This window comes from Lolium rigidum, chromosome 7 (genome assembly GCF_022539505.1).
Source record: "Lolium rigidum isolate FL_2022 chromosome 7, APGP_CSIRO_Lrig_0.1, whole genome shotgun sequence".
Lineage (NCBI taxonomy): Eukaryota > Viridiplantae > Streptophyta > Magnoliopsida > Poales > Poaceae > Lolium > Lolium rigidum.
Window position 1 is genome coordinate 325,113,049 of NC_061514.1, and position 26,226 is coordinate 325,139,274.

The 26,226-nt window shown below is 48.5% G+C and overlaps 1 protein-coding gene across 1 annotated transcript; it reads left to right on the plus strand.

The window, feature by feature from the left end:
* The first annotated feature begins 2,106 nt into the window (after nucleotides 1–2,106).
* On the plus strand, nucleotides 2,107–11,814 carry LOC124673337 (endo-1,4-beta-xylanase 5-like). The gene is made up of 7 exons (XM_047209435.1): nucleotides 2,107–2,215; nucleotides 2,316–2,353; nucleotides 2,446–2,596; nucleotides 10,059–10,234; nucleotides 10,325–10,426; nucleotides 10,540–10,686; nucleotides 10,828–11,814. The coding sequence occupies exons 1-7, from the start codon at nucleotides 2,107–2,109 to the stop codon at nucleotides 11,812–11,814; spliced, it is 1,710 nt and encodes a 569-aa protein (XP_047065391.1).
* The last annotated feature ends 14,412 nt before the right edge of the window (nucleotides 11,815–26,226 follow it).

Sequence of the window (26,226 nt, forward strand, 5' to 3'; positions counted from 1 at the left end):
CGCGCAGCGACGGTGCAATTCCCGCAGAGGCGCAGCGAAGCGTCTCGTCGCCGCCTAGCTCTGCGTGCCGGCGTTAATGAGCGCCACCGCCCCCGCCTCCCTCCGGCCTATTAAAAAGGGCCGCCTCTCATCGTCCCTCTCACACACAAATCCTAGCGCCTCTCTCCCCAACCCTAGCCGCCACCATCTGAAGAGTCGACGCCATGGCTGGTAGAGGCGGAGGCCGAGCTCGCGGCCGTGGTCGTGGCCGCGGCAGAGCTGCACGCTCGTCGTCGCCTGCGACGCCATCGCCGTCCTCATTGTCGGACAGGCAGGACGAGGAGGGGCACGTGCTGTTCGAGTTCATCGTCGTCCTCAAGGGCGACCCGCATGGCATCCAGAGGCTGTCGGACGACTTCGCCGCCGACGACGAGCGCCCGGGCTCGCTGCATCTGCGGGAGGATGGCTGCCACTGCTGCCGGTGGATCGTCGACGTGATCTACGACGCGCGCGGCAAGATGTACCTCCACATCGGCTGGGAGAAGTTCGCGCGCTGTCACCGCGTCCAAGCCGGCTTCATGCTCGTGTTCTCCTACTTCGGCGACAGGGACGTGAGCGTCAAGGTGTTCGACGAAACGCGTTGCCGCCGGAACTACCACGGCGACAACGCCGAGGAGGACGACGGCTGAAGAGTGTTTTTTCTTCGCAGCGAAAAAATGCACGAAGGTTTCTGGATGTTCTTCCTCGAAAGAACCAACATGGGCACCCTCACCAGCTGGATTTTCCAGTTTGGGTGGCTGGGTGTGCTCTCGAGTGTTCTTTCTTGGCAGCGAACACACGAAACCTTCGATGCCCGGCCTAATTAGGTTTAGTTTTTTTTTCAATCTTTTATATTTGTGTCAAACCTCAAACTATGTATTTGTTTGTGGAACACTATGTTCCAAACTATATCTTCATGTAAACCACGTTTCCAATTATGTATTAGTTTGTGGAATATTTCTTCTCTTTATTGAAATAAAAATGCAAAAAAAATATATTTTAATGTTTGGGGGGACGTTTGAGCGACGCGGCACAAACAAAACACGTCCCCTAAACGTTCGATCCAGCATCGTTTGGAGGACGATTTGGAAGACGCGAATCGAGATGCTCTAAAAGCTCTAATTGGCGAGGTGTCAGTCCATGCTCGCTCCTTGCACGATTCAATCCGTGAAAAGCAGTGAACGCCGCTGACCACTCCGGCCACCCTCAGTCGACAGGTAGATTCTTGGAAATGGTTCTTTGTTCGGCGTCCGCGCGTGACAAACTGACAACACTGCACATATCACACCGAAAGGAAGGTTGGGTAAACACGCGCAATTCCATACGAATTCTTGTTTGGTTCGATCTCTCTTTGTGCGTAGGTACAGTCGCACCCACATGTTGTTGGCATTCTCTCTCCCTCCCTACTTGCTAGTTAGTACATTTGCTTTTCACATTTTTTATCTACTTATTGCCATCTATCCAACCAAGTCCATAAACTGCCGAGTCAAACACTGACTTGCCTGTCATGGCACTGCCACTAACTAGCTAACTATAGATTGTTTGCAAAAAAAAACTATAGATGGTTTGCAACGTGGCATGTGTAGAATGTACTGTCGTTATCCATGAGCTAGCAAACACAAGTCAAAGTGTCAAACACTCCAGGTTAATCCAGGTGTTTTTGCGCTAACGTGGTCAATGTTTATAGTCAGTGTAGCACTCATGTTACCCACCTAAAAATAATAATTGTATATTTATATTCCGCACTAATTAGAACCTAATACACCTGTATATACTGTTTGTAGATTTCCTAATAATCAGGTGTGTATACTTGATTATACTGACTGTAGAATCTAGTATACATCAGTAGCTTTGACCGGTCATGGGATTGTTGCACTAATCTGGGATTATCAACGAATGTGAAGCTCTTCTTGCTAGCTAGCTAGTACTAGTAGCTCTTTGTTGCATTGCTGTATAAATGCTCGGTAGGCGCACCGACCGCAAACAGAGACAAAAGGAAGGGATCACGAGATAATTGGTTACATATACACGGTTACACCCCGCCGGCCGTTTGCCTGTACTCTGAACATAGCTCTTGTGCACTTAGTTATGGAGGCGGTGGCGGTGTCGTTGGCTCTTCTTCCTCCTCGGACCATGCTGATGCTCCTCCTGCCATTGCTGTTGCTCGTCGCCTCGCTCGCTCCACATGCTTCCTCTGGTGAGTGTACGCATGCATCCTCCGCTCAATCGATCCTGCATTCAGCTACCCTGATTTGGCTGACGGTTGGTTGATTTTGATGTTAATTTCTTCCGTGCAGCTGATGGGGTGCGCTACGACTATAAAGCCTATACCGAAGTAAGGCTATCAGAGCTTCGATCTCTCTAAGAAAATCTGCCTCTCTTTCTCACGTACTTTGATCTACTGCTTATTTTTTTCCCCTTGTCCAGTGTAAAGGCCACCCTGAACCAGCTCTGTACAACGGCGGCATCCTGCGGTGGGCGAAGAAAATCAAGGACTTCAGAACGGCGGATGAAGGCAACTACTCGCCGTCGTTCGTACTCTACAACATGTCCGCGGCCACCATCTACAGCTTCTCCTGTGAGTGACTCTCTCCATAGCAAGCTATATATATCCCTAATTTGCTTTGACAATTTGGTGGAAATGTTACCCCCAGTTGGCATGCATTGTCATGCATTTTTGTTTTACCAAGTCAGAACAAGAACCAAAGAGAGAGTAGTACTTGATTTGCATGCGTGTTGGTGGTGCATAGCTAAATATTGGCGAGCTAGAACAAGAGATGCCAGCATAGAAAATGTGTTAGATGGATGGTATAAACAACTACTCCGTAATTAAATCTCGGAAAAAGATACAACACGAGCGTCTTGCTTGGGGTCTTGAGCGCGACGCTATCCCACCGTTTGATTGCTTTCTCCCCATTCTTTCGTTTGATTGTGGCGACTCAGAACTTCCCTAGTCGTAAAGTTTAAATTTGGAGAAATATAGGTAGCATATATGTTTCTGAACTCATATGTAAGACTAAGTCCTAGTTTCTCCTATTTTTCATAAGTTCACCGACTTACTAAAAAAAATCAAACAACTACTTCAAAAATCACAAAAATCAAGGGTGAAAAGCCAACTATATATATTATTGTAAATGGGATTGTGCATTCATAAGTTTACGTACTTGAAAAAGTTACAATCACATTATCTCCAAGTGACAGAGAATTTCATGTAAAGTCAAATACAGTAACTAAGTTTTTGCTATTTTTGTGAAACGAATTAGTCCACCAGGTAAGAGGACCCTTGAAAATTCAAGCAAGGTAGACAAATGACGACCATATGCATGAGAGACCAAATTCCGGTCATAATAAAAGTTGCAGCCTGGTCAGTAGGGAACTGTGGGTGCGCCGCTACGACCCTACCCACTAACCACCCATTGCCCAATTAGAGTCGTGCAGACCTCCCATAGTTATGTAGCATTGCTCTCTAATCGTCCATAACCATTTTTCGCAGTTCTAGAGACCAGAGTTGTTAGGTAAAATTGTCACTCTGAAGAGACCACAAATCTCCGTGGATGATATGGTCCCATTAGTCATCTCCCTGCTAGATCTGTCCACATTTTGGTAACTGCCAAGCCCCAACACGTAGCAATAGCATACAACGCCCTAAGATCCAAGGAAATGGAACCAATCAGAGGGGGAAGGGTCTAGCTAGATCGGAAATCAAGCACAAACAGGCAAGAGGTAAGGAGCATGGAGAAAGACGGCCGAGGCAAGGCGGCAACGGCGAGTGCGCGCGCTGGTTGGCGTAGGGCCGCCAGCGCCGGTGGTGGGGGCCGGCGAGATTCTTCTCGTCGTCGACTCGAATGCGCATGCGCGCGCGCGGCAAGAAAACGCGCGTGCAAAGCGAGACAAAACTTGAGGCAAAACGCGGAGGTGGAGACGATGGCGCGCAGCAAGCGGCCTAGGCAGATGAGGTATTGCGCACCAGCCAGCCGCCGTCCTCCCCGTCCCCGTACGTGTCACCTTGCCCAGCGGCGCATGTGGCCGCGCGCGGCACTGGACCATCGATCGATGGTGTTCGTCCCATGCGTTCCTTCGTTTCCTTCATTCCGATGGTAGGGATAGAGCCTAGAGGACGCGTGCGTGTGTGCCCATCCATCAACACAGTTACACACAGGTCCATGCAGATGCAGAGCAGGCGCGCGAGACTACTGGCGCTAGCTTTTGTGTTTTTGTGGCGATGCGTACTCAGAGAGGCGCCATGCGGGGCATGGCAAAGAAGCTCGCTCGCTCGGTGGGTGGGTGGGCGGCGGCTAGGGTAGGATAGGCACCACCAGATTGGGCAAGAAAACCATGCTTGGACGGCCACTTACATGGTTAATCATCAGGTGTATACCTGTATAATGGCATAGTAGACCATATGGTGATATGGAATGAGTATTTTGGCACAAAGCATTAAAAGTGCATTTGTAGAAATCAGACAATCTAACAAAGTTATAATGTCTACTCATAAAAAAAAAAATGATTGGCCGTACTGGGGAAGAAACCCAGCAGCGCTGTGTATTGATAGCGGTAATTGTGTGCACAACACCGAGAATGCGAGTAGAAGGGCAATTCCTATAGCCCGACCAGGGCCGGCGCCCACCAGCCGCCGCACACCCCACGTGGTTAATGGGCCTAACCCATTTCTCACTTTTTTCTTTTATATTTTATGATTTTTTAAAATTTTAATAAAAAACATATAAATGCTTCAGTTATTTCGAAATGTTCCATTTTTGAAAAAATGCTCACATTTGGAAAACCGTTTGGATTTCTAAAAAATGCTAATTTTTTTAAAATAGAAATATTTAAGTATGATTTTTTCAAAAAATGAGAAATGTTCAAAAGTGAAAAATTGTTCAAGTTTGAAAAATGCTTAATTTTTTTAAAAAATGTACAAATTTAAAAAATATTTAGATTTTAAAAATGTTAAATTTTGAGAAAATCAGATTGTTAAAATATTTGTGTTAAAACAATGTTCATATTTTTGAAAAGTAGTTTTTTTAGAAAAATCACATTATGGAAAATAAAAAATAAATAAAATAGAAACAACAGAAAGAAGAAAAGGAAACGAAATGGAAAAATAAAAAAAATGAAAACAAGAATTATCTCCTATTGGATTACGACTGAGCTAGGATTTGTAGCCACGTAGCGGTGTGCGGTGTCAATTTGGCAACGGGGCTCATTCCCCGATCCCTAGAGGTTAATTCACCTATTTGGGGATGTTTTTCGTAAAAGTTTAATATCCATAGGGATCTTATTAGTAGCTAAACACTTCCCAACAGGTAAGGCAGTGTCGGGTCTAAGGGCATCTCCAACCGGGCGACCCAAACGGCCGCGCTGGGCCGTCCGTTTTGGGCCGTTTGCGTGCCCGAGCGGACGCGTGGACGGAGCCCCACGTCCGTTTGGGTCGCACGCTGCGCCCAACGCAGCGGCCACCCATTTGGCCATTTGGCCATTTGGCCTATTTCTTTGGAAAATAGGTCCTCTGGCCACAGATCCTTAAACAATGTCTAACAAATATAGAATAATATCTCGTAAACATAGAATAATATATAATAAACATAAAATATTATCAAATACCATAAAATATTATCAAATGTACCATGATAAATCAAATAAAATGTGCCATAGTTTGAGAAAAATATAAAATTACAATTGAGATTGTCTAACTCAATTTGGGCGCTCGAGGATCTCCTTCTGTCTCTTCTCGAACCAAGCTCTCTTCGCCTCGCTTATGTTGGTCAAGTCGGCGTTCATGATGAGGTTGTCCTCGGCTTGGCGTTTGAGCTCAACTTCCTTCGCCTTCAGCTCCACCTCTTTGGCCCTTGCCATTGCTATGAGCTCAAGTTCTCTCTCTTTGAGCTCAAGTTCTTTAGCTTTGGTCTTGGCCTTGACCTCTTCAATCTCAAGCTTCTTCTGCTGGACATCAAAGAATTTCTTCCTGTCCTCTTCTTTCTCCCGGCGCCTCCTCTCATCCCTCTTGTCCGTGGACACCTCTCTGTCCGCATGCATCTCCTTCAAAGTGCCATACAATAGCATGGACGAAGCATCACGCTTCATGTCGGCTTTGGTTGACTTGTGGCCGCGTGGACGACTTGCACGAGAAGCGGAGCTACCGCAAGGCTGCCCACCATCAAGGTCAATGACCGTGGCATCTTTGGCGGGATTGTTGCCGATCAAGGTCGCCATGTACCCCTCGTACCCCTCCCGGAACTTGGGGGTGCCTTGGAGTTCCTTCCAACAATGAGGGAAGGCAAAGGTCTTCTCTCCATTGTTGACTTTGTAGAATTCCAAAGCTCGCCACACCTAGAGCAAAGCGAGACAACAACGATAAACAGATGTGCAAACATCGGATGAATAAGTTGAGGTTAAGAATCATACCAAGTCCTTCACACCCATGCCACTAACGGGGATCCGCCTCGCGTGATCATACGCCGCTCGGAACTTGTTGCATTCCGTTTGAATTGCTCCCCACCTCTTTTGGAGCGATATTTCGCTGCGGTCGCTCTCAAATGGCTCCTGTCCATATTTGCGATGTTCATGGAAGTATTCATAGATCCGGCGCCGAATGCGGTCCCCTTCGCTCGGCACCCGTCAACGCATCTTGCCCGATGGTCAACCATCCATCGACGAGCACCTTGTCCTCCTTCTCCGTGTAGTTGGCGGTTCGTTTGCTTACCGGCGACCTCGAGCTTGTGCGGCTGCGGCTTGTGTGAGGCCCTCACCGAACAACGGCTCCTCCTCGATGTTTATGCTGCCGGGACAGGCAGTTGTGCCCTCCTGTGTGTCAATGGGAGGGGGCTGGGGAGCCTGCTGTGTCGAAGGATATGGCAGGGTCGTCGGCATTGTCTGCGCGAAAGACGGAGGGGCCTGCACGGTGGACGGTGACTGCGCGCGCGCGGCCGACAGATCGTCGAACAGGTTGCGTGCACCGGACGTCGCAGCTGCTCCCAGGTTCTTGGGGCCTTTGGAGTTCGCCGGCGCACGGTTCCGGTCAACGGACGAAGGTGACGGCCCCGTCATGGACTCGCCCACCTCCGGTGACCCATCCCGTGAGTCGGTACGCGTGCCGCCCATGCGCCCCCATTTCGTGCCCAAACGGGGCAGTCGGTGGGGTAGTTGACCTTGGAGGAAGGGGCCGGGTCACGGAGGAGGCCGAGCTCCCCCCCCGAGGCCGCGCCGGTGCCAGGGATGATCATGTGCTGGCCGAGCGCTGCGTGGCCGTAAAAGAGCATGGCCTGCGCCTGCTGCTCTTGAAGGACAGTGCTCTTCGCCTCCGTCTTGAGTTGGAGAAGCTGCTCTGCCGCCCGCTGCCGCTCCTCCGCGGCAGCGATTTCCCTCTTCCGTTGGTCGAGCGCCCTGCGGCGGTCGGCCCTCTTCTTGCTCTCCATCTTCCTCTGCTCCGGGGTGAGGTCGGCCTTCGCCTTCTTCGTCGGCGGCCCGGGGGGGAGCTCGGCCTCCGCCAGTTCAGGAGCCGCCTCCACGGCAGGAGCGGCAACAGCCGTGGGTGCCTCCTCTCCGATGGTGGCGGTGGTGGCGGTGGCGGCGGCAGTCGCTTCGTCGGCCATCTCTAGGTTTTGGGAGTACAGTGGAGTGTTTCTGTTTTGGGAGGGCGGACGGGCGGGCCGGGGGCGGACAAGGGGAGGACGCGAGCGACCAGCCTTTCGCGTCCGCGGCCACGCAAACTCGTCCAAGATTTGGGCCGGGTTTGGGTCGTCCCGGACGCCGCGGCCATCCGTTTTAGGGATGGGTCCGCGCGCTGGGCCGCGGTTTTGTCCGTTTCGACCCATCCGGACGCGCGGACGCGGGATGGGTCGCCCGGTTGGAGATGCCCTAAGTCACTACTACCTATACATGGTACCCATTAGTAAACCGCTAGGACATATGACATGTAGGGCCAAGGTAAAGGAAGGGCATGTAAAGATACTGGGAACCCGGCCTAAGAGCATGTCTAGCAGGACCCTTATATTTCTGCCCCGTATCTCGCCGCTTTTCGCCCCGTATCGAAAAGTTGCTAACGGAAGAGCCATTCCGTCTAGCAGACCCCGTATTTCGCCCCGTATTTTCAAAAATAAAAACTCCGGGAAGTTCAATTTCATTGATCATACTACGGATCATACATACGGATCAACGATTCTACATCCAGACCTCCGCGATCCTACTCGGGGAGGTCGACTAGGTACGAGTTCGCCTCCGCCTCCCGCAACTCCGCCTCCTTCGCGGCGGCGATGGCCGCCGCCACCTCTTCCTCCTCCGCCCTCTTCCTCTTGGCGTCGTCCTTGAGGAACCTGTCGTAGCTCCTTCAACAAGTCGGGGGCCTCCTCCTCCTCGCCGGCGAGCGGAGCTCCTCCGGCGCTGGTGCTCCCGCTGCTCCAAGCCTCCTTCGCCCGGCCGGCGGCGCTCCCGGTCGGCGCGCCACTCGTCGAACTTGGGCCCGCTCATCGGCTTCATCGGTGGATCCTCGTTGTGCCGGCGCCCGCCCGCCGCGAAGTCAACGAGCTTCGGCGGGACGTACGCGGCGCCGGCGTACCTGCGAGCCGCACGCCGGCTCCCGGCGGTGGATCTCTTGCATTGGCGCCGCCACGCATCCTCCACGTTGTCCGGCGAGCGGGATCGCTCGATCCGCTCGCCGGCGAGGCGGTCTTGCGGCGGCGGGCGTCCATGCCGGATCTGGGGTGGAATGCGGCGCGGGGAGCGACTAATTGCTCGCCGGGAGCGAGGAGGAGGAGGCGGCGGCGCACGGCGGAGCTAGGGTTGCGAGTGAGGGGTTAACCCCTCACTCGCACCTGCGCCCAGTATAAGTACGGGGCGACGGGACCGATTTCCTGGGCCCCGTATTCCGCCGAAACGGGCCGGCCCGAATACGGGGCCTGCTAGACGCCCAAAATCGCGCCTGCCCCGTATCCCGCCGGAATTTTACGGGGTGGGCGGGTTATACGAGGCCTGTTAGACATGCTCTAATCCCACCCTTTGCTCTCATTCCCCCACCCTCGTCCCCAACCAGCCATAGCCCCTAAAATTTTAAACACTATTCTCATCCTCCAAAATTACCGATCCATATTGTAGATCATGTTGAACATTTGAACTAATTGTATTTGTGGTTGTGCTCCTTTGTGAACTGATCATTTTGTTCTCCTATATTGTTCTGTCATTCATTTTGGTTGTCATTATTTATACGGTGTACTAGAGAAGTGCTGCCCTTTTTATTTACCATGTATTATTGGTCATTTTGTTATCCGCTGGTTATTTGGTCAAACGGTGTATGTCTTGAGCTTAGTCAAACGGTGCATAAATATAGCCCCTAGCTGGTGGCAAGGTTTCCATTTTTGTTTATGTTTTTTCTTTCGAGAATATACCATGAAAAGGTGTATCAATCACATAGAACAGAGTCAAAGAAGGTAAAGTTGTTGCTGCCCACAGGCAGCTCCCCACACACGCCTACTCTCCTAGCTGTCACGGGAGAAGCCTGGGGTCAAGAAAAACAAAGAGAATGCCACGGAAGAGCTTGGCAAGCCACCATCTATCAAACTCCTCATTTTTGTTTATGTTTTAGTCAGTGTCTTCTTCGAGATGGTGAGACGACGACATAATAAGGTCCTCTCTATCCTATCCTCGCTTCGGTGATGCATCTAGCGCTGATGGAGGCCGCGTGGAGTTGTGTGTCCAGTGGATCTCCTGGGTCTAGTCGGTTTTCGTGTTTGCTGGTTTGGTTTTATGCCTGTTCTGATTTACGGGTCTCATCTTTTGCGATGGTTTCTGCGTTGGCGCGTTGCACCTTTGGAATCTTAGCACGACAACTTATCGTTTGCGTACTACAATAAGCTCTACTATGATAAGTTTGTCTTGCTCGGGTGATGGTCTAAAGACATTTTTTTATATTGTTTTATTACATTTTGGGTTCTTGACTACACGATGATTATCAATAGATCGGTGGATTTTTTTAGAAAAAATTGAATAGTAAATTGAGAAGAATAGATATCAGTATACTAGTATTTACACGGATTGATTTTCTTCAGGCTGGGTGAAATTCGATGGGCCTGCAACAGTCCATGTGAAGGCAAAGATCTTGTCGCTAGACAACGGTGAATCTCAGTGCCTGGGCACAGCTCTAGTGCGAAACGACTGCTGGTCCTTCCTCAAGGGCGGCTTCACTCTCAGCTCGGCGTCACAAACCTCTGTTCTCTATTTCCAGGTGAGAGGCCGATGATTTTTAGGAACGATCAGGTCTGCGAGGGCACGCTTGAGTGGATTGTTTCTCATGCCATTTTAATTCTCTCTGTAGACTGCAAGCCCAAACGCCTCCATGGTCTCAATCAGGAGCGCCTCTCTGCAGCCTTTTTCGCCTGAACAATGGAGCCAGCACAGGGAGGACCGCATCGAACTGGTACATCATCATGTTGCATGCACGAAATTATGCTCCTGTAAAATTATTATCACAGAAGAAACACACTGGTGGATACTGAAACTGACACTAGCAGTGTTTGCCCTCCATGGCAGATCCGGAAACGCTTCGTGAACGTCCACGTGTCGGACAGCAGCGGCGGCCGCGTCGTCGGCGCAAAGATCGCCGTGCACCAGATGAGCAGGGACTTCCCCTTTGGGTCGGCCATCAGCAAGACCATCCTCGGCAACAAGCCCTATCAGGTACGTCGCCGGTCATACTCGTGAAGAAAATGAAGTTCCGACAATAACTTTGCTGTCCATCGATGGCTGATGAAGATGCTGCTTGAAAACAAAGAGAATCGACTGATGTGGATCGATCGTTGTACTGGTGGATGCATGCAGGAGTGGTTCAGCAAGCGGTTCAACGCGGCGGTGTTCGAGAACGAGCTGAAATGGTACGCGACGGAGCCGTCGCCGGGGAAGGAGGACTACACGCTGGCCGACCAGCTGCTCCAGTTCGTGCAGTCAACCGACGCGGTGGCGCGCGGGCACAACATCTTCTGGGAGGACCCCAAGTACACCCCCTGGTGGGTGAAGAACCTCACCGGCGCCGACCAGCTCCGCGCCGCCGTGGCGGGGCGCATCGAGAGCCTCCTGTCGCGCTACAAGGGCGACTTCGTGCACTGGGACGTCAGCAACGAGATGCTCCACTTCGATTTCTACGAGAGCCGCCTCGGCCGCAACGCCACCGCCGAGTTCTTCCGCACGGCGAAGCGGGCCGACCCGCTCGCCACGCTCTTCCTCAACGACTTCAACGTCGTGGAGGTCTGCGACGACGTCAGCTCCAGCGCCGACTCCTACGTGTCCCGGCTCCGGCAGCTCGCCGACGCCGGGGTCACCTTCGAGGGCATCGGCCTGGAGGGGCACTTCGGGAAGCCCAACATCCCCTACGTCCGCGCTGTGCTCGACAAGCTCGGCACACTCCGCCTCCCCGTGTGGCTCACCGAGATCGACATCAGCAGCGCCCTCGACCGCAGCACCCAGGCCGCGTACCTGGAGGAGGTGCTAAGGGAGGGGTTCGCGCACCCGTCCGTCGACGGGATCATGCTGTGGACGGCCATGGACGCCAACGCCACCTGCTACCAGATGTGCCTCACCGACGGCAGCTTCGTCAACCTGCCCGCCGGCGACGTGGTGGACAGGCTGCTCGGGGAGTGGCAGACCAAGGAGGTGCTCGGCGCCACCAACGACCGGGGATCCTTCAACTTCAGCGCCTTCCTGGGAGAGTACAAGCTGTCCGTGTCCTACCTCAACTCCTCCGCCGAGGGGACATTCTCGCTCGCTCGGAGCGACGACACCAAGCACATCACCATCCGTCTCTCCCCCTGATCCATCCATGAAGCAAGCCTGTGATTTCATCCAGCCATGTGGATATGAACCTACTGACAGTTTAATTTGTGCTACGCATGGTTTTATTTCATTTTAGATCCATATCCATGGATGGATTTGTAGCAGGTTATTGGCATGTAGTACTACTACGGTGTTGCTGCTATTAGTGTTTCCTTGGCACTTCTAGACCGGCTGTGTAACATTGACCCTCGATCGTTGGAGTTATTGAATGGGACAACATATATGCGATGGAGTTAATACTCCGTAGTTAAAGATTCTTCTCGTGTCAAGATGGTAGTGTCCTTGAAGCATGTCTTTTTTATCTGATCGAAATATGAGTTCCGAAAGATTCCACTGACAAACTCCATGTCGCCCGGAGATTGCCGGATTGGATCGTGTTTGGTCTCCTGCAACCATATTTTTTTCTATATAAATGTTTGGTTTCAGTCTTTCAGAGGGAGCGATCCGAAACTCTACGGTGAGTTGCCATCGTAGGACATATCTTTAGTTCTATGGTGAAGTCACTCGTGGAGAATGACCGTGGTAGTCGAGATATGATGATTGATTATGGTGGTTCGAGTCCTGGTGGCGATGAGGTTTTGGCTTGGTGATTCATGACTTGGAGCAGCGGTATCGACAAGTGGGGGCGATAACACATAAGAAATTCAAAGTCTGAAGTTGCTGTTAAGCTTCATGCACTAGCCACTAGAACCAAAAGTCTGAACTAATGGAAAGGGCTAGGCAATCTACTTTATATACGTCAGACGAGAAGACAAGTCAACACGTGTAGAGAGGCAAAGAGGCAGCGGGAGGCCGGACCGGCAGGAGGCAGCGAGAAGAGGGAGATAATTTTTTAGGATAAATTGAGAAAGCTAGGATTTGAACTCGATACCTGGTGCTCTGATACCATGTTAAGCTTCATGCACTAGCCACTTGAACTAAAAGTCCGAACTGATGAAAAGGGCTAGGCAATCTACTTATACACTTCAACAGTTGCAAGGTGAAAATTCAAGGTCTAAACTTAATTGGCTGTGTCTGGTAATGGTCTTATTGAACGTGTTGTTTTGTGAGTGCAAATTTTCTCTCCTAGGTGAAAACCTTATGATCTATGATCGTTAACACTTGTGCACTATTTCTTTCTTGGAGTCATCGATTTTGGAGAAAATGGATCTTTGGTGGTGTTTGGCTCGATGCTACCAAGAATAAATCACTGTAGCAGGATTTCAATTTTCTGTAAAAAAAAATTAGGCTGTATGTATCCGTATTACCATTAGAGCACTGTGTTGTTGCACAGATCGGATATAATTGATATCTTCGTAATATTAATATATTCCTTTGTCGAAAAATAGTTAAAGATTCACATTGTTGATGTTCCTTTTTTTTCCCATTCCCCATAATAACAGTACTTATATAGATAAGCTTCTTTTCTATTTGCTATCATTTTCACCATAACTGAACCAAGAAAATCATATCTTTACAGGAAAATTCAAACGCATTTTCGATTGTACATCAAGAATGACCTCATATATAAGTTGCATGCTATTTGAATCATGCAATGAAACAGAGGTTTGGGAAAACGGCTAGTAAATAAACATTGCAGATTTCGGTTTTACAACATGCAACAGTTCATTTTGCATAGGGCAAGAGGACACATTCGCGTTCATCTAAAGTCCAAATCACATAATTATTTTCAGATTGCAGCTATATTCTGTTGATACTTTTGCTGGGTACTTGATAGAATAGTACAGTACGTCAGATCTCAGGAGATAGTGATACTACCTTTTCTTCAAGTTGTACATCTAAGAGCATCCCCGCTCGTCTTCCCGACGAGGCCCCCGATCGACGTTTTTTCCATCCGGACGGCGTAATTCGGTCCAGTCGCGCCCCCGGTTCCTCGTTTTCGTCCGGATTTGGTCCTAAATCCATCCGGCGAGCCCACGCCAACCCCGGTCCCCCGAGGCGCGCTCGGGGACTCCGGACGAGTGAAAAGCGGGGAAGGGCCCACTCTGTCGGCTACTGGACACACGAACCCCACTCAAAATCTCTCCCACCCCTCGTATCTCTCTCGCCGCCGTCACCACCCCGCCAGCTTGTTGCCCAGATTCCGCCGCCCCTCCCCCCACCTGCCTATATTCCGCCGTCTTTCGACGACGGCCTATCTGGCTGCTCCTCCGCCGGCCTGTTTTCCGACGACGGCCTACTCCTCGTCGTTTGCGGCTCGGGTTGCCTCGACCACGCCCGTCAGGTGTTCGTCCATTTGCCTCGCCGGCCATGGACTCGGACGAAGAGGAGGAGCAGATGTTCGTCGAGCTTATGCGAGAAGAGATGACAGCCGCCGCCCAAGACGAGGAGCACATGCTGATCATCGGTTGCTTATCAAGCCTGTACGCTAGAGTGGCAACTGGTCGACGTGGTGGGTCGGCACCAGGTCGCTGGAAGTGCAAGCCAAGACAGCGAATGGAGGGCTACTGCATGTTGTACGCCGACTACTTCGCCGACAATCCATTGCACGGTGAGACTGTTTTCAGGCATCGTTTCAGGATGAGCAGAAAGCTATTTCTGCAAATTGTGTATGCCATCCGAGACTTCGACCCCTACTTCGGATGCAAAGCGGATTGCACTCGGCTTGGTTGGATTTTCGTCACTGCAGAAGTGCACAGTGGCTATGAGGATGCTGGCTTATGGAGCTCCCGGTGATGGTGCAGATGACTATCTTCGGATGGCGGAGTCCACCGCCCTTGATTATTTCTACCGGTTCTGCAGGGCCGTCATAGCAGTGTTCGGGGACTTTTACTTGAGATCACCCATTGTCGAAGACACTCAGAGGATCCTTGCAACAAATGAAGTTAGGGGTTTTCCAGGGATGCTTGGAAGCATTGACTGCATGCATTGGAAATGGAAGAACTGTCCGTTTGCGTGGCAGGGAATGTACAAGGGTCACAAAAACGGCTGCACTGTGATACTTGAAGCAGTGGCTACCCATGATCTCTGGATTTGGCACTCTTTCTTTGGTATGCCTGGATCCAACAATGACATCAACGTCCTAAACTGCTCCCCGATCTTTTCCAAGCTTGCTAAGGCTCATGCTCCCCCGGTGAACTATGTGATCAATGGTCGGCACTACAACAAAGGATACTACCTTGCAGACGGTATCTATCCAAAGTGGTCAACATTTGTGAGGACTATCTCGAAACCTAGCACCCCCAAACTTTGCGAGTTTGTCAAGAAACAAGAAGCTTGCCGAAAAGACGTCGAGCGTGCATTTGGTGTCCTCCAGCAGAGATTTGCTTCGTCGTCCGGTTCCCCGCTATGACTTGGTCCAAAGATCAGATGTGGGAGGTGATGAATTGTTGTGTGTGCTTACACAATATGATTATTGAAAATGAGCGAAAACATCCGGTTCCTCTGGCTGAGCAGCAAGCACCATATGAGAGAGAGGGTCCTCTTGCACATCCTAATCACCAGGTGCCTCCATCATGGGCCGCCTTCATTGCTATGCGCCAGGACATTCGAGACTCTACAATGCATCAGCAGCTGCAAGATGATCTGGTGGAGCACATATGGACGCTCCGAGGCAACGCCAACGCAGACGCCAACTAGTCTGTCATAATTTGTTTCAAAAATTGTGAAATTGTGTGCTTTATTTGTTTCAGCACTTGTTAAACATTGTACTGATTATCGCCGAATTTGTTTCAGCAATTTTTCGCACTCTTGCTCGCCGAACTTGTTAAATTTTATGTCGAATTTGTTTGAAACATGTCAAATGGTCGAGGTTGGGGGTTTCCTGCCGGGGGGACGGCTGGAACTTCGGTGCTCCCCAGGCCAAATTTTCGTCCAATCCGGACGAAAATTTCGCCGGATTTGGGCGTGGGGAGCGCCAATGAGTGGGGATGCTCTAAGAGCTTGTAGGCCTGGTCAAATTCGTTCCTCCTGATTTCACATATCTTTTTCCAAGCAGCAAGATATTTCTCCTCCCCTCCCTAAAGTGTATAAATACTTAAGAGAGAATGATAGAAGACCACGATCCTCCCAGACTCCCGCATACAAAAAAAGGTCAACTTACCTGTAACCGAACCACAGCTTGTCGAGCCCTAATTTTAAATTCTATATTACATAATTGAATCTTTATTTGGATGCTTTATAGAAAACCTGCAGAAATAACCAAAATAAAACATGGTGAAGAAACTCATGGTGGATCAACAACACTGAGTTTGGAGAGAAAGAATCAATGATGTGCTCTAGTCTGGGCTTTCGTGAAGAAGTCAGCAAGCTGTAGCTCGGAAGGCACATACTATAGAGCCATAATCTGATCCTGCACAACATTACACACAAAGAAGGCATCAACGCCAATGTGTTTGGTGAGCTCGTGCTTCACCGGATCCCGCGCAATGCTGATGGCACCAGTACTATCAGATAAGAGATGAGTCGGTGTGTCAGCAGAAACACCAAAGTCCGCCAATAACCAACGTAAGCAAGTCACCTCTGCCATCAAGAGAGCCATTGCTCGCAACTCAGCCTCGACACTCGAACGAGAGATTGCAATCTGCTTCTTGGTCTTCCAAGCAATGAGAGAACCACCAAGAAAAACACAGTAGGCTAAAAGAGACTTGCGATTCGATGGACCACTGGTCCAGGTAGCATCTGAGTAGGTCTGGAGCTGTAAGGAGCTGAAACTAGGAAAGAAGAGACGACGGGAGATAGTGCCACAAAGATAGCGGACGACACGAAGGAGATGACTATAGTGGACACTAGTGGGAGCAGACATGAACTGACTCAGAATGTGGACTGGGTAGGAGATATCAGGACGGGTGACAACAAGGTAGACAAGACTCCTAACCAAGTGACGATAGCGATTCAGATCCGGAAGAGGATCACCATCAGTGGCACGGAGATGGATATTGAACTCCATAGGAATCTCGACAGTGCGCTCATCACCAAGAGCGGCACGAGTGAGAAGGTCCGGAATATACTTCTCCTGGGAGATATAGAAGCCATCGGAGGTAGAACCAATCTCAATCCCAAGAAAGTAGCGACGAGGACCAAGATCAGTCATGAGAAACTGATCACGAAGACGGGCCTTGACAAAGGCAATATACTCAGGATCATCACCTGTGATGATCATGTCATCTACGTAAAGAAGAAGGAGAGTCCGACCACGAGAAGATGTGTGGACAAAGAGCGCATGGTCATGTGCGCTGGGGACAAAACCAGCAGAGGTCACCACAGAGGCGAAACACTGAAACCAGGCGCGAGGGGCTTGCTTAAGTCCATAGAAGAGCGCCGGAGACGACAGACCATGCCATCGGGAATAGAGTACCAGGAGGTGGCTGCATGTATACCTCCTCAAGTAACTCACCATTAAGAAAATAATTATGCACATCAAGCTAAGAGACAGACCAGTGATGAACAGAAGCAAGGGCAAGAAGAACACGAACACTGGTCATGTGAGCCACTAGAGCAAAGGTCTCGTCATAGTCACGGCCATGCTCCTGCTGAAAGCCGCGAGCCACAAGACGAGCCATGTAGCGCTGAAGAGAACCATCGGAGCGAGTCTTGATCTTGTAGACCCACTTGTAGGTGATGGGACGAGCATAGGGAGGAGGAGTGACAACATCCTAGGTGCCAGTACGCTCGAGAGCAGCAATCTCCTCAGCCATCGCTAGCTGCCATTCAGGATGAGCAACAACATCCCGATAAGAGGTCGACTCAAGGACAGCAGAGAGACCATAGTGAGTGGGAGAATAGCGATCAAGAGGAGGACGAGGTCGAGCACGAAGATGATGAGTCGGCTCAGACGGAGAGGGCATCACACCAGAGGTGGAGGGCATGTCAGGAGGAGGAACATCGTCCTCACGTGGGCGACGGGAGTAGTGAAAGGGGTAGGGAGGAAGCACCGTAGGTGAGGAAAGTGACATAGGGGAGGAAGGTGTGGAGGGTGGAGAAGGAGAAGGCAGTGAGGGAGGGTAGGGGGTCTGGTGGGTGAAGAAGGAGTAGAAGGTGGTGAGGGACTCGACGGAGCAGGGACCTGAGGCACAAGAGGGGGTGAGTTAGGAAACAGAAGAAAAGAGATATCATCCACCGAGAAGGAAGAGGAGGAGGAACGTGGGTAGAAATGACGGGACTCATCAAAAGTGACGTCCCGAGAGATGCGCATCCGACGACCAATAGAATCCCAACACTTATAGCCCTTGTCCTTAGGACTGTAGCCAAGAAAGACACATCCAATGGACTGAGCAGTCAGCTTGGTACGTTTGCGTGGAGCAAGAAGAACATAGCAAACACAACCAAAGAGACGAAGTGTCGAATAATCAGGAGCGCAACCAGTAAGACGCTCAAGAGGAATACCACCCTGTAGCGCCATGGAGGGCTGAAAGTTGATGAGATAGGTGGAAATAGACACAGCCTCAGCCCAGCAGTGAGGAGGAAGAGAGGCGGCGATCATCATCGCACGAGCCGTCTCAAGAAGTTGGCAATGCTTGCGCTCAGCCACACCATTTTGAGCATGGGCGCCGTGGCAGGAGAACTGGGCAAGAGTGCCCTATTCAGCAAGAAATTAAACCACACAACAGCTGGGAGATATACTCACCAGCAGGAGTCAGCCCGAAACACACGAATAGGCGTGGAAAACTAAGTATGGACCATGGCAGCAAAACACTTATATATCGAGAGAACCTTGCTGCGAGAAGTCGTAAAATAGATCCAAGTGTGGCGAGAGAAGTCATCGATAAAAATAACATAGTAGCATTGGCCCCCCTTGGAAGCAAAGGGAGTCGGACCCCATACATCAGAATGAACCAAATCAAAAGGTCGCTGAGATACAGACTCACTAGTAGGATAAGGTAACTGATTTTGTTTACCAAGCCTACAACCCTGACAACCCTGAAGCGATACATCTCCTGAGATAGGCCCATAAGACCTCGACGAAGTAAAGATGACAAGCGAGAACCACAAAGATGACCACGATGTTGATGTCACTGCTAAAAGGAGGCGGTAGTGGAAGCAACGAGCACAGGTGGTGTAGTCGGTGAAGTGGTAGAAGAGGGAACATGAAGCCAGTCAAGCTCCCAAAGTCCCTAGGATTCACGGCACCGAGGGCCAGCACCAACCAGTGCCTGAGTGCGAGTGTCCTGAACAGAATCAACATCAAGAATGACCCGACAACCAGAATCAGTGAGTTGAGCAGCGGAAAATAGGTTCATGGTAAGACGAGGAACATGAGAAACATCAGGAACGAAAAAGGAGGAAGTAGAAAGAGTGCCACGACTAGCAACGGGAAGAGAAGTGCCATCAGCAGTAAGAACACAGACATGAAGTGGAAGAGAAGAAAGAGAGGAAGAATCAGGGGACATGTGAAAAGAATCTCCAGAGTCTAGAACCCACGAGGATGTACCTGACTGTGTAGAGGAACTAGTCACCGAGGCAACAATACATGTCGAAGCAGAACCAGAGGAGGCAATGAGACACCGAAGCCTCGCTATATCCTGCTTAGTGAAGCTAGTGGTGATGGGCGCTGAAGATGGAGCTCGAGGAGGCACACCTCGCCACTTCTGATAGCAGTCAGACTCAAGGTGACCAGGCCTCCGACAATGAGTGCAGAACCGAGGAGGGCGAGTGTGACCCCCACCACGAGAAGGGCGAGCTCCTCCAGTAGCAGCAGTCGCTGGTGTGGGTAGAAGCAACGGTGCATGGGCAGTGGGAACTCGAGCATCAAGATCAGAAGGTGTCCCAAGCAGACCAGCACCACGTAGACGAGTCTCCTCAGCACGGAGCTCAGTCAACACCTCTGAGATAGGAACACGGCCTCGAGCAAACAATTGGGCACGACGAGGCTCAAACTCTGGACGAAGTCGAGACATGAACTCATGGATCCTCTGAATGTCCATATCTGAACGTACTATCCGGCAACACTAGCAAGCACCACATACAACACTGCGAAGGGAGTCAAGCTAGCGCCAGATCACTGCACTCTGGGTGTAGAACTCATCAACAGTAGAGTCACACTGCTGAAGATCGTGCTCCTAGCGCAACACAAATAAATACAAAGAATCCCCAGAAGGCTGATAGCGCTGATGAAGATGAGACCACATCTCAGCAACAGTAGCGAGACCCATAAACTCAGAAGCAAACTGTGGCTGAACACTCTGCGAAAGAACGACAGCATCTCGAGTATCCTCATCACACCACTGAGTAAAACCAGCCAAACTATCACGGTAGGAGCCAAGAGCCTCTGAATAGGCAAGTACCCGCTCCTCATATGCCTCATCAGCAGCAGCCTCGGTAGACTTGGCTGCATCTCGATCAGCCTGAGTAGCATCCTCAGCAAGGGCCCGTGGCACAGACGGCGGGGTAGGAGGCACATGAACAGTGGGATGCGGCATACAAGAGACCTCGCCGGTAAGAACACCCCACAGCCGAAGACCACACATGTGAATGCGCATAAATGCAGCAAATTCTCCATAATTGGTACCATCAAAGATCACGGGGCATCGAGGAATATTGATGTAGCCAGACAAAGAGGATGCCCTTTTTTGGGTCAACTCTCAGATCTGAATCTGGCCAGAGCCAGATTTTCGTGGAGGCTCACCAGCAGCACTCCCATGGTCAGCGGCTGGCCGTCCGGAGACAGGCAGCACCGGGGCGAGCCGGCAGAGGGCGGGGCCGAGGCGGGCTAGGGGAGGCTGGGCTGGGGCCAGTGATGGTCGGAGCGGGGCCGGCGAAGGAAGCAGGGGCCGACAGGGGTCAGAACGTGGCCGTCCAGAGGTGGCCGGGATGGGGCCGGCTGAGGCCGTGGCGGCCTGGGCGTGGCCGGCCGGAGGCGGTGACAGCTGGAGCATTGCCGGATGGAGGCAGCAGGAGCTCCAAATCGATGAAAAATGCTAAAAGAACTTGATCCCGGCAAAAACGGGAGAGGAAGAAGAAAGTGGAGCAACGATGGCCGGAAAGATCATCGGCGGCAGCGCGGATCGAGTACGGAGTTGCAGCGTGCAAAGAGCTAAACCATGAGCTCTAATACCATGTTGTGAATGAGCAACTAGGATTCATAGGGGGCAAAAGGCCAGTACATGTACCTCTGTTACAATATGTAGGGAAGCTCCTCATACATTGGGAATATACATTAAAGGGGTCTATACATCACTAACACTGGGAAATTGTTTTAGCTTGACAAAACTTCTTATATTGCAGGATGGAGGTGGTATGCTTTATTTTTTACAAATATCTTTCAAAATATCATCAACATATCCTATCACAAAAAAGAACACCAACTGAAACTTTCATGCACTAGTGTGTCCCAAAAGGTAAGGTACATGAAGCTGGTAATGGATGCAGGTAAAAAAAAAGGGTAGTCTAGCTGAGGGAAAAAGAAGGATGAGCTGAGGGAAAAAAGGGTAGTCCCAGCTCCCTGCACGGCCTAGCAATATGTTTGAGCCGTCACAATCTCAATCAAGTGGGTACGGGTAAAACAGGTAATCCAATACTCACCAGCGGTGCAGGTTGCGCAGAGGCAGAGGCAGGAGTGAGAGCTGGTGACATGGAACAGTATCAAGGGCAAAGGAGAGCTTATGTGCAGAAGAATGTGTCGACTAGCTCAGGAGGAGTCTCAACCGCGCAGAACAAGGTTGCTGATGAAAGAACAACGGTATCTGCTACAACAGTTGCTGCTTCTTCAGGGGCAATGCAACATGTTCAGCTAGAATCAAGCTCTAAGGCAGAGTTGGCAGGGAGGAAAACAATTGTGGGTGACAATTTTCTCTGCAACAAATGTGGGGAAAAGGACACATTTCCAAGGACTGCACTGAGGAGATTGAATGTGTCAACTGTGGCAAGGGTCATCTGTCCATGAGATGTGCCTCGCTCAAACAAAAAAACCAACTGCAAATCTTGTTGGATTTAGAGGACCTGGTCTATGCTGCTTTCTTGCTGAACATGCAAAAAAGAGTGCTGGAGCCGAGGAGAAAGGGAAAGCAATAGCAATAGTTAAAGTAAAGGAAGTGGACTTTCAAGTTGATGAAGAATTGTTGGTGATGTGCCTAGGAAGAACTTACCCATGGAAGTGGACCTGGCAAGCAAAAGAAGTTTCAGCTGGAAGGTTCTTAGTCAATTTTTCATCTGCTGCAAGGATAGATGAGGTGTCAATCTATGACTGGGTCACCTTAAGAGGTGCACACATCAAAGTAAATGTGAAGCAATGGTCAGATGAAAACCTAGAAGCTGGTAAGCTTGATACAATATGGGTGAGGGCCAAGAGAGTTCCAAAAACTCTGAAAAATTACCAGGAGATTTGTGAAGTAGGCTCAACACTTGGACAAGTTGTTGAAGTAGACATGGAAGCTTTTCAGAAAGATGGAAGCATACGATTTCTGGTTGGAGTGGTCAATTACAAGAACATTCCTGCTATGGCAAAGCTAACCACGAAAAAGTTGATGATCTATTACATTTACTTCCAGGTTGAGCAAGTGGTGGAGGAAGGCTGGTTAAGGCCAGAAGAAGAATATATACAAGAATTTGATGAAATGGAAGACACTTTATCACAAGAGCTGGGAGATAGAAGAGAGAAAAGACAGAGAACTGAAGAAAGCCAGGGGATAATTAAAGGAGGTCACATACAAGCAAGTGAACAGACAAAGAAAGCTTTGGAAGAAAGGAAGGATGAAATAAAGAGACATAATGAGGATGCAATTGCTCTGACAAAGAAAAAAGGGTTTGTTTCATCACAATAAACAAGCCAGTTACAAGGCATGAAAGAACTGATGGGGCCAATAGATAAAGCAATGGAAAAGAGGGGGGAAACCTGAGGAAGGAAACTGGTGATAATGTGAAGGAAAATGATCAAGAGATGGAAGATCGGACTGATGATCTGGAAACAATTGGGAGAGTGGACTTATCTGGTGATGAAGAAGATACGAATGTGGAATCTGACTCATCTTTGAGCATGACCAAAAAAATCAACAATGTGCAGGATGGGAAGTCACCTAATCATGGAAAAAGAAACATAAAGGTGTGGGTATCTTGGAAGAGATAGAATAGGATAATGGGAACAGGTTCAACAACAGTCTAGCTCCAAAAAGTGATGTACCAATCATGGATAGAGACAAAAGAATAGCCATGGTGAAGAATCTCCAATCATCTGAAGGTAGTACTTCTCTACCTACTCTTGCTAACACTTCTGATTATAGTATCTTAGACATTGCTAGCAAGGTAGGGATTGATTTTGGCACTACTTTAGATATGATTGATACTAATTTAGCCCTGATAAGAGAGCAAGAACAAGCTAGGGTGAACATTTTCTTGAGTAAAGAGGAGGACCCTGAAATTTTAGAATGCCCAGTAGACATGGACAGACATCCAGATGTTGTAGACCAAGTTCTATTGGATATTCTCAAATTAGGAAAAGGGGACTGTGAGGTTTTAGCAGACAGTTTGATTGCTCCATATATTAGTGAGGAAAAACAGAATGTAGAGGGGAGAGTGACTCCTTTGGAGCTTCACTACAAAACTCCCATTAAACCAAATGTGAAGTGTAGAAAGGGGAAAAAGAAAGAATCAAAATGATTAGTGGCTTTACATGGAATAGTAGAGGTACATGGGAAGGAAGTAAGAAAAGTTATATAAGAAAAAACATAAAGGATCATAAACTAGATTTTGTGGGTATACAAGAAATAGTGAGACAGGAATACCCCACTAATTTGTTCAAAGAAATAAGTGGAGGGTATGAGTTCCACTGGGATGGTATACCTGCAAGAGGGAGATCTGGTGGGATTTTCATAGGAGTTAATAAAGAAACTTATGATGTGATGGAAAAGCAAAAAAGGGTTTATTTTGTTAGATTTCTTATAGCAATAAAAAAAAGACAACTTCATTTAGAATCTAGTGGTGGTGTATGGGGATGCACAGCAAGATGGCAAAGCCAACTTCTTAGTAGAACTGGTGAATGCCATTAGAAACTCCACTCACCCCATACTGATCACTGGATATTTTAACATGACCAGAAAAGAAAGTGAGAAAAATAAGCCAGGGGGATATAATAGATGTCGCCCTCTGTTTAATGTTCTAATTGAACATGGTGGATTAATGGAAATATCTCTTTCAGGCAGGAAATTCACTTGGTGTAACAACCATGAAGATCCCACCTATGAAATATTGGATAGAGTTTTAGTTTCACCATCATGGGAGAAATTCCCATTGGTGTGTGCAACGACTCTGCCAACTGAATTATTTGATGACACTCCTATTTTGATCAAATCAGGAGATAGACCCAGGACCCAGGCTATTTTCAGATTTGAAAATTTCTGGTTCTTAAGGCCCGATCTCAAAGAAGTGATAAATGGGGTGTGGAACAAAACATATTATGGGGATATGAACATTGATATATGGCAAAAAAATATTTGAGTGCTTGAGGAAAGCCTTGAAAGGATGGAATCCAAATGTAGAGCGGGAATATAAGAGGAAGAGAGGAACTCTAGCTGCCCAACTAGATGAAATTGACAAAAAGGGAGCTATATGGTTTAGTGCAATCGGAGATAGAGGTAAAGAAAACGTTACAGAATCAACTGAAAACAATCAGTAAAGAAGAAGAAATTAAATGGATCCAGAGAGCAAAAGAAAAAGAAATGCTAGAGGGGGATAATAACACTAGGTATTATCACTCCAAGACAAATGGGAGGAGAAGGAAAACTCGGATTGTAAGTTTAAATCAGGATGAGGGTTTGATAGAAGGTCAGGAAAATCTAAAGAGATATCACTGACTTCTATAAAAAACTCTTTGGTAATCTAGATTTAAATAATATTTGTTTTAGTGATATAGGAATGGAAAAGCTAAATGAAGAGGATTGTGAACTTTTAATGAAATCTTTTACCATGGAGGACCTAAAAACTGCTCTATTTGAAATGGCAGCTAATAAAGCAGTTGGCCCAGATGATTTTAATGCAGAATTCTACCAGAAAAATGAGGAATTGGTGAAGCAAGATCTATTTGGTCTACTAAAAGATTTCCAAAAAGGAGAATTGGACATAGCTAGATTGAATTATGGGGTGATCACCTTAGTTCCAAAAGGAAAGTATGCAGCCATGATTAAAAAATACAGGCCCATCTACCTCTTGAATGTGTCCTTCAAAATTATAACAAGGGTTTTAGTTAATCGACTCATTCAAGTGATTTGGAAGATTGTGCTCTTAAATCAAACTGCTTTTATTAAGGGGAGATATATAATGGAGGGTGTAAATATTTTGCATGAAATTTTAAATGAGACACACAGAAATAAAAAATCTGGGGTCCTGTTCAAGATTGACTTTGAAAAAGCCTTTGACAAGGTCAGCTGGCCTTTTCTTCATCAATCAATGGAAGCAAAAGGACTACCATCAAAATGGATAGACTTCATAATGAAAATAGTGACTAGTGGAAAGGTGGGGATCAATGTTAATGGAGAGATTGGGGCATACTTTTCCACACACCAAGGTGTAAGGCAGTGAAACCCACTTTCCCACATTCTCTTTGATCTTGCTCTAGATATTCTTGCAGTTCTTGTCAAAAGAGCACAAGAGGAGGGTTTATTGACTAGACTAGGCACATATCTCATAGAGGGGGGTGTTGCTATTCTGCAATATGCAGATGATACCATCCTCCTCTTCGAAGATAACCTAGATCAGGCAAGGAATCTGAAAACAATTCTTTGTTTATTTGAGCAAATGTCAGGATTGAAAATCAATTTCCACAAAAGTGACATATATTGCTTAGGGGAAGCTTCAGAAAGGAAAGGAGACTTTAAAAGAATATTCACATGTAAATCTGGATTACTTCCAATGAAATACGTGGGTGTACCAATTAACAAAAAAAGTCTGAGGAACTCTGATTGGGATTCTGTTGAAGGGAAAATGAGGAATAAGCTAGGGCACTGGCAAGGAAAAATGTTGGTGATAGGAGGAAGAGTTACCCTGATCAACTCATCCTTGACTAGTGTTCCTTTATATATGCTCTCCTTTTATAGGATACCAATTGGTGTGAGAGAAAAAATGGACAGAGTTAGAAATAGTTTTCTATGGGATGAGACTGAAGATAAAAAGAAATATCATCTGGTTAATTGGCAGACAGTGTGCATGCCAACAGATCAAGGTGGTTTAGGGGTTCTAGACTTGGAGAAAATGAATATTGCTTTATTAGCTAAGTGGATATGGAAACTTTTTAATGAGGATGGAATTTGGCAAAAAATCCTTAGGAAGAAATATCTCCAAAAGCATACTCTTTAACAGGCAGTAACCAAGAATGGAGACTCACATTTCTGGCAAGGGCCGATGGAGATTAAAAAATTCTTTTGGCAACACTGTAGGGTTCAAATTGCAGATGGAGCCAAAACCAGTTTTTGGGAGGATCATTGGATAGACCCTGCTTGTTTAGCCAAAACTTTCCCAAGACTGTTC

Coding starts and splice junctions, on each gene's coding strand:
- LOC124673337 (XM_047209435.1), top strand. CDS start 2,107: ATGGAGGCGGTGGCGGTGTCGTTGGCTCTTCTTCCTCCTCGGACCATG. Junction 2,597..10,058: donor CACCATCTACAGCTTCTCCT/GTGAGTGACTCT, acceptor GATTTTCTTCAG/GCTGGGTGAAATTCGATGGG. Junction 10,687..10,827: donor TCGGCAACAAGCCCTATCAG/GTACGTCGCCGG, acceptor GGATGCATGCAG/GAGTGGTTCAGCAAGCGGTT.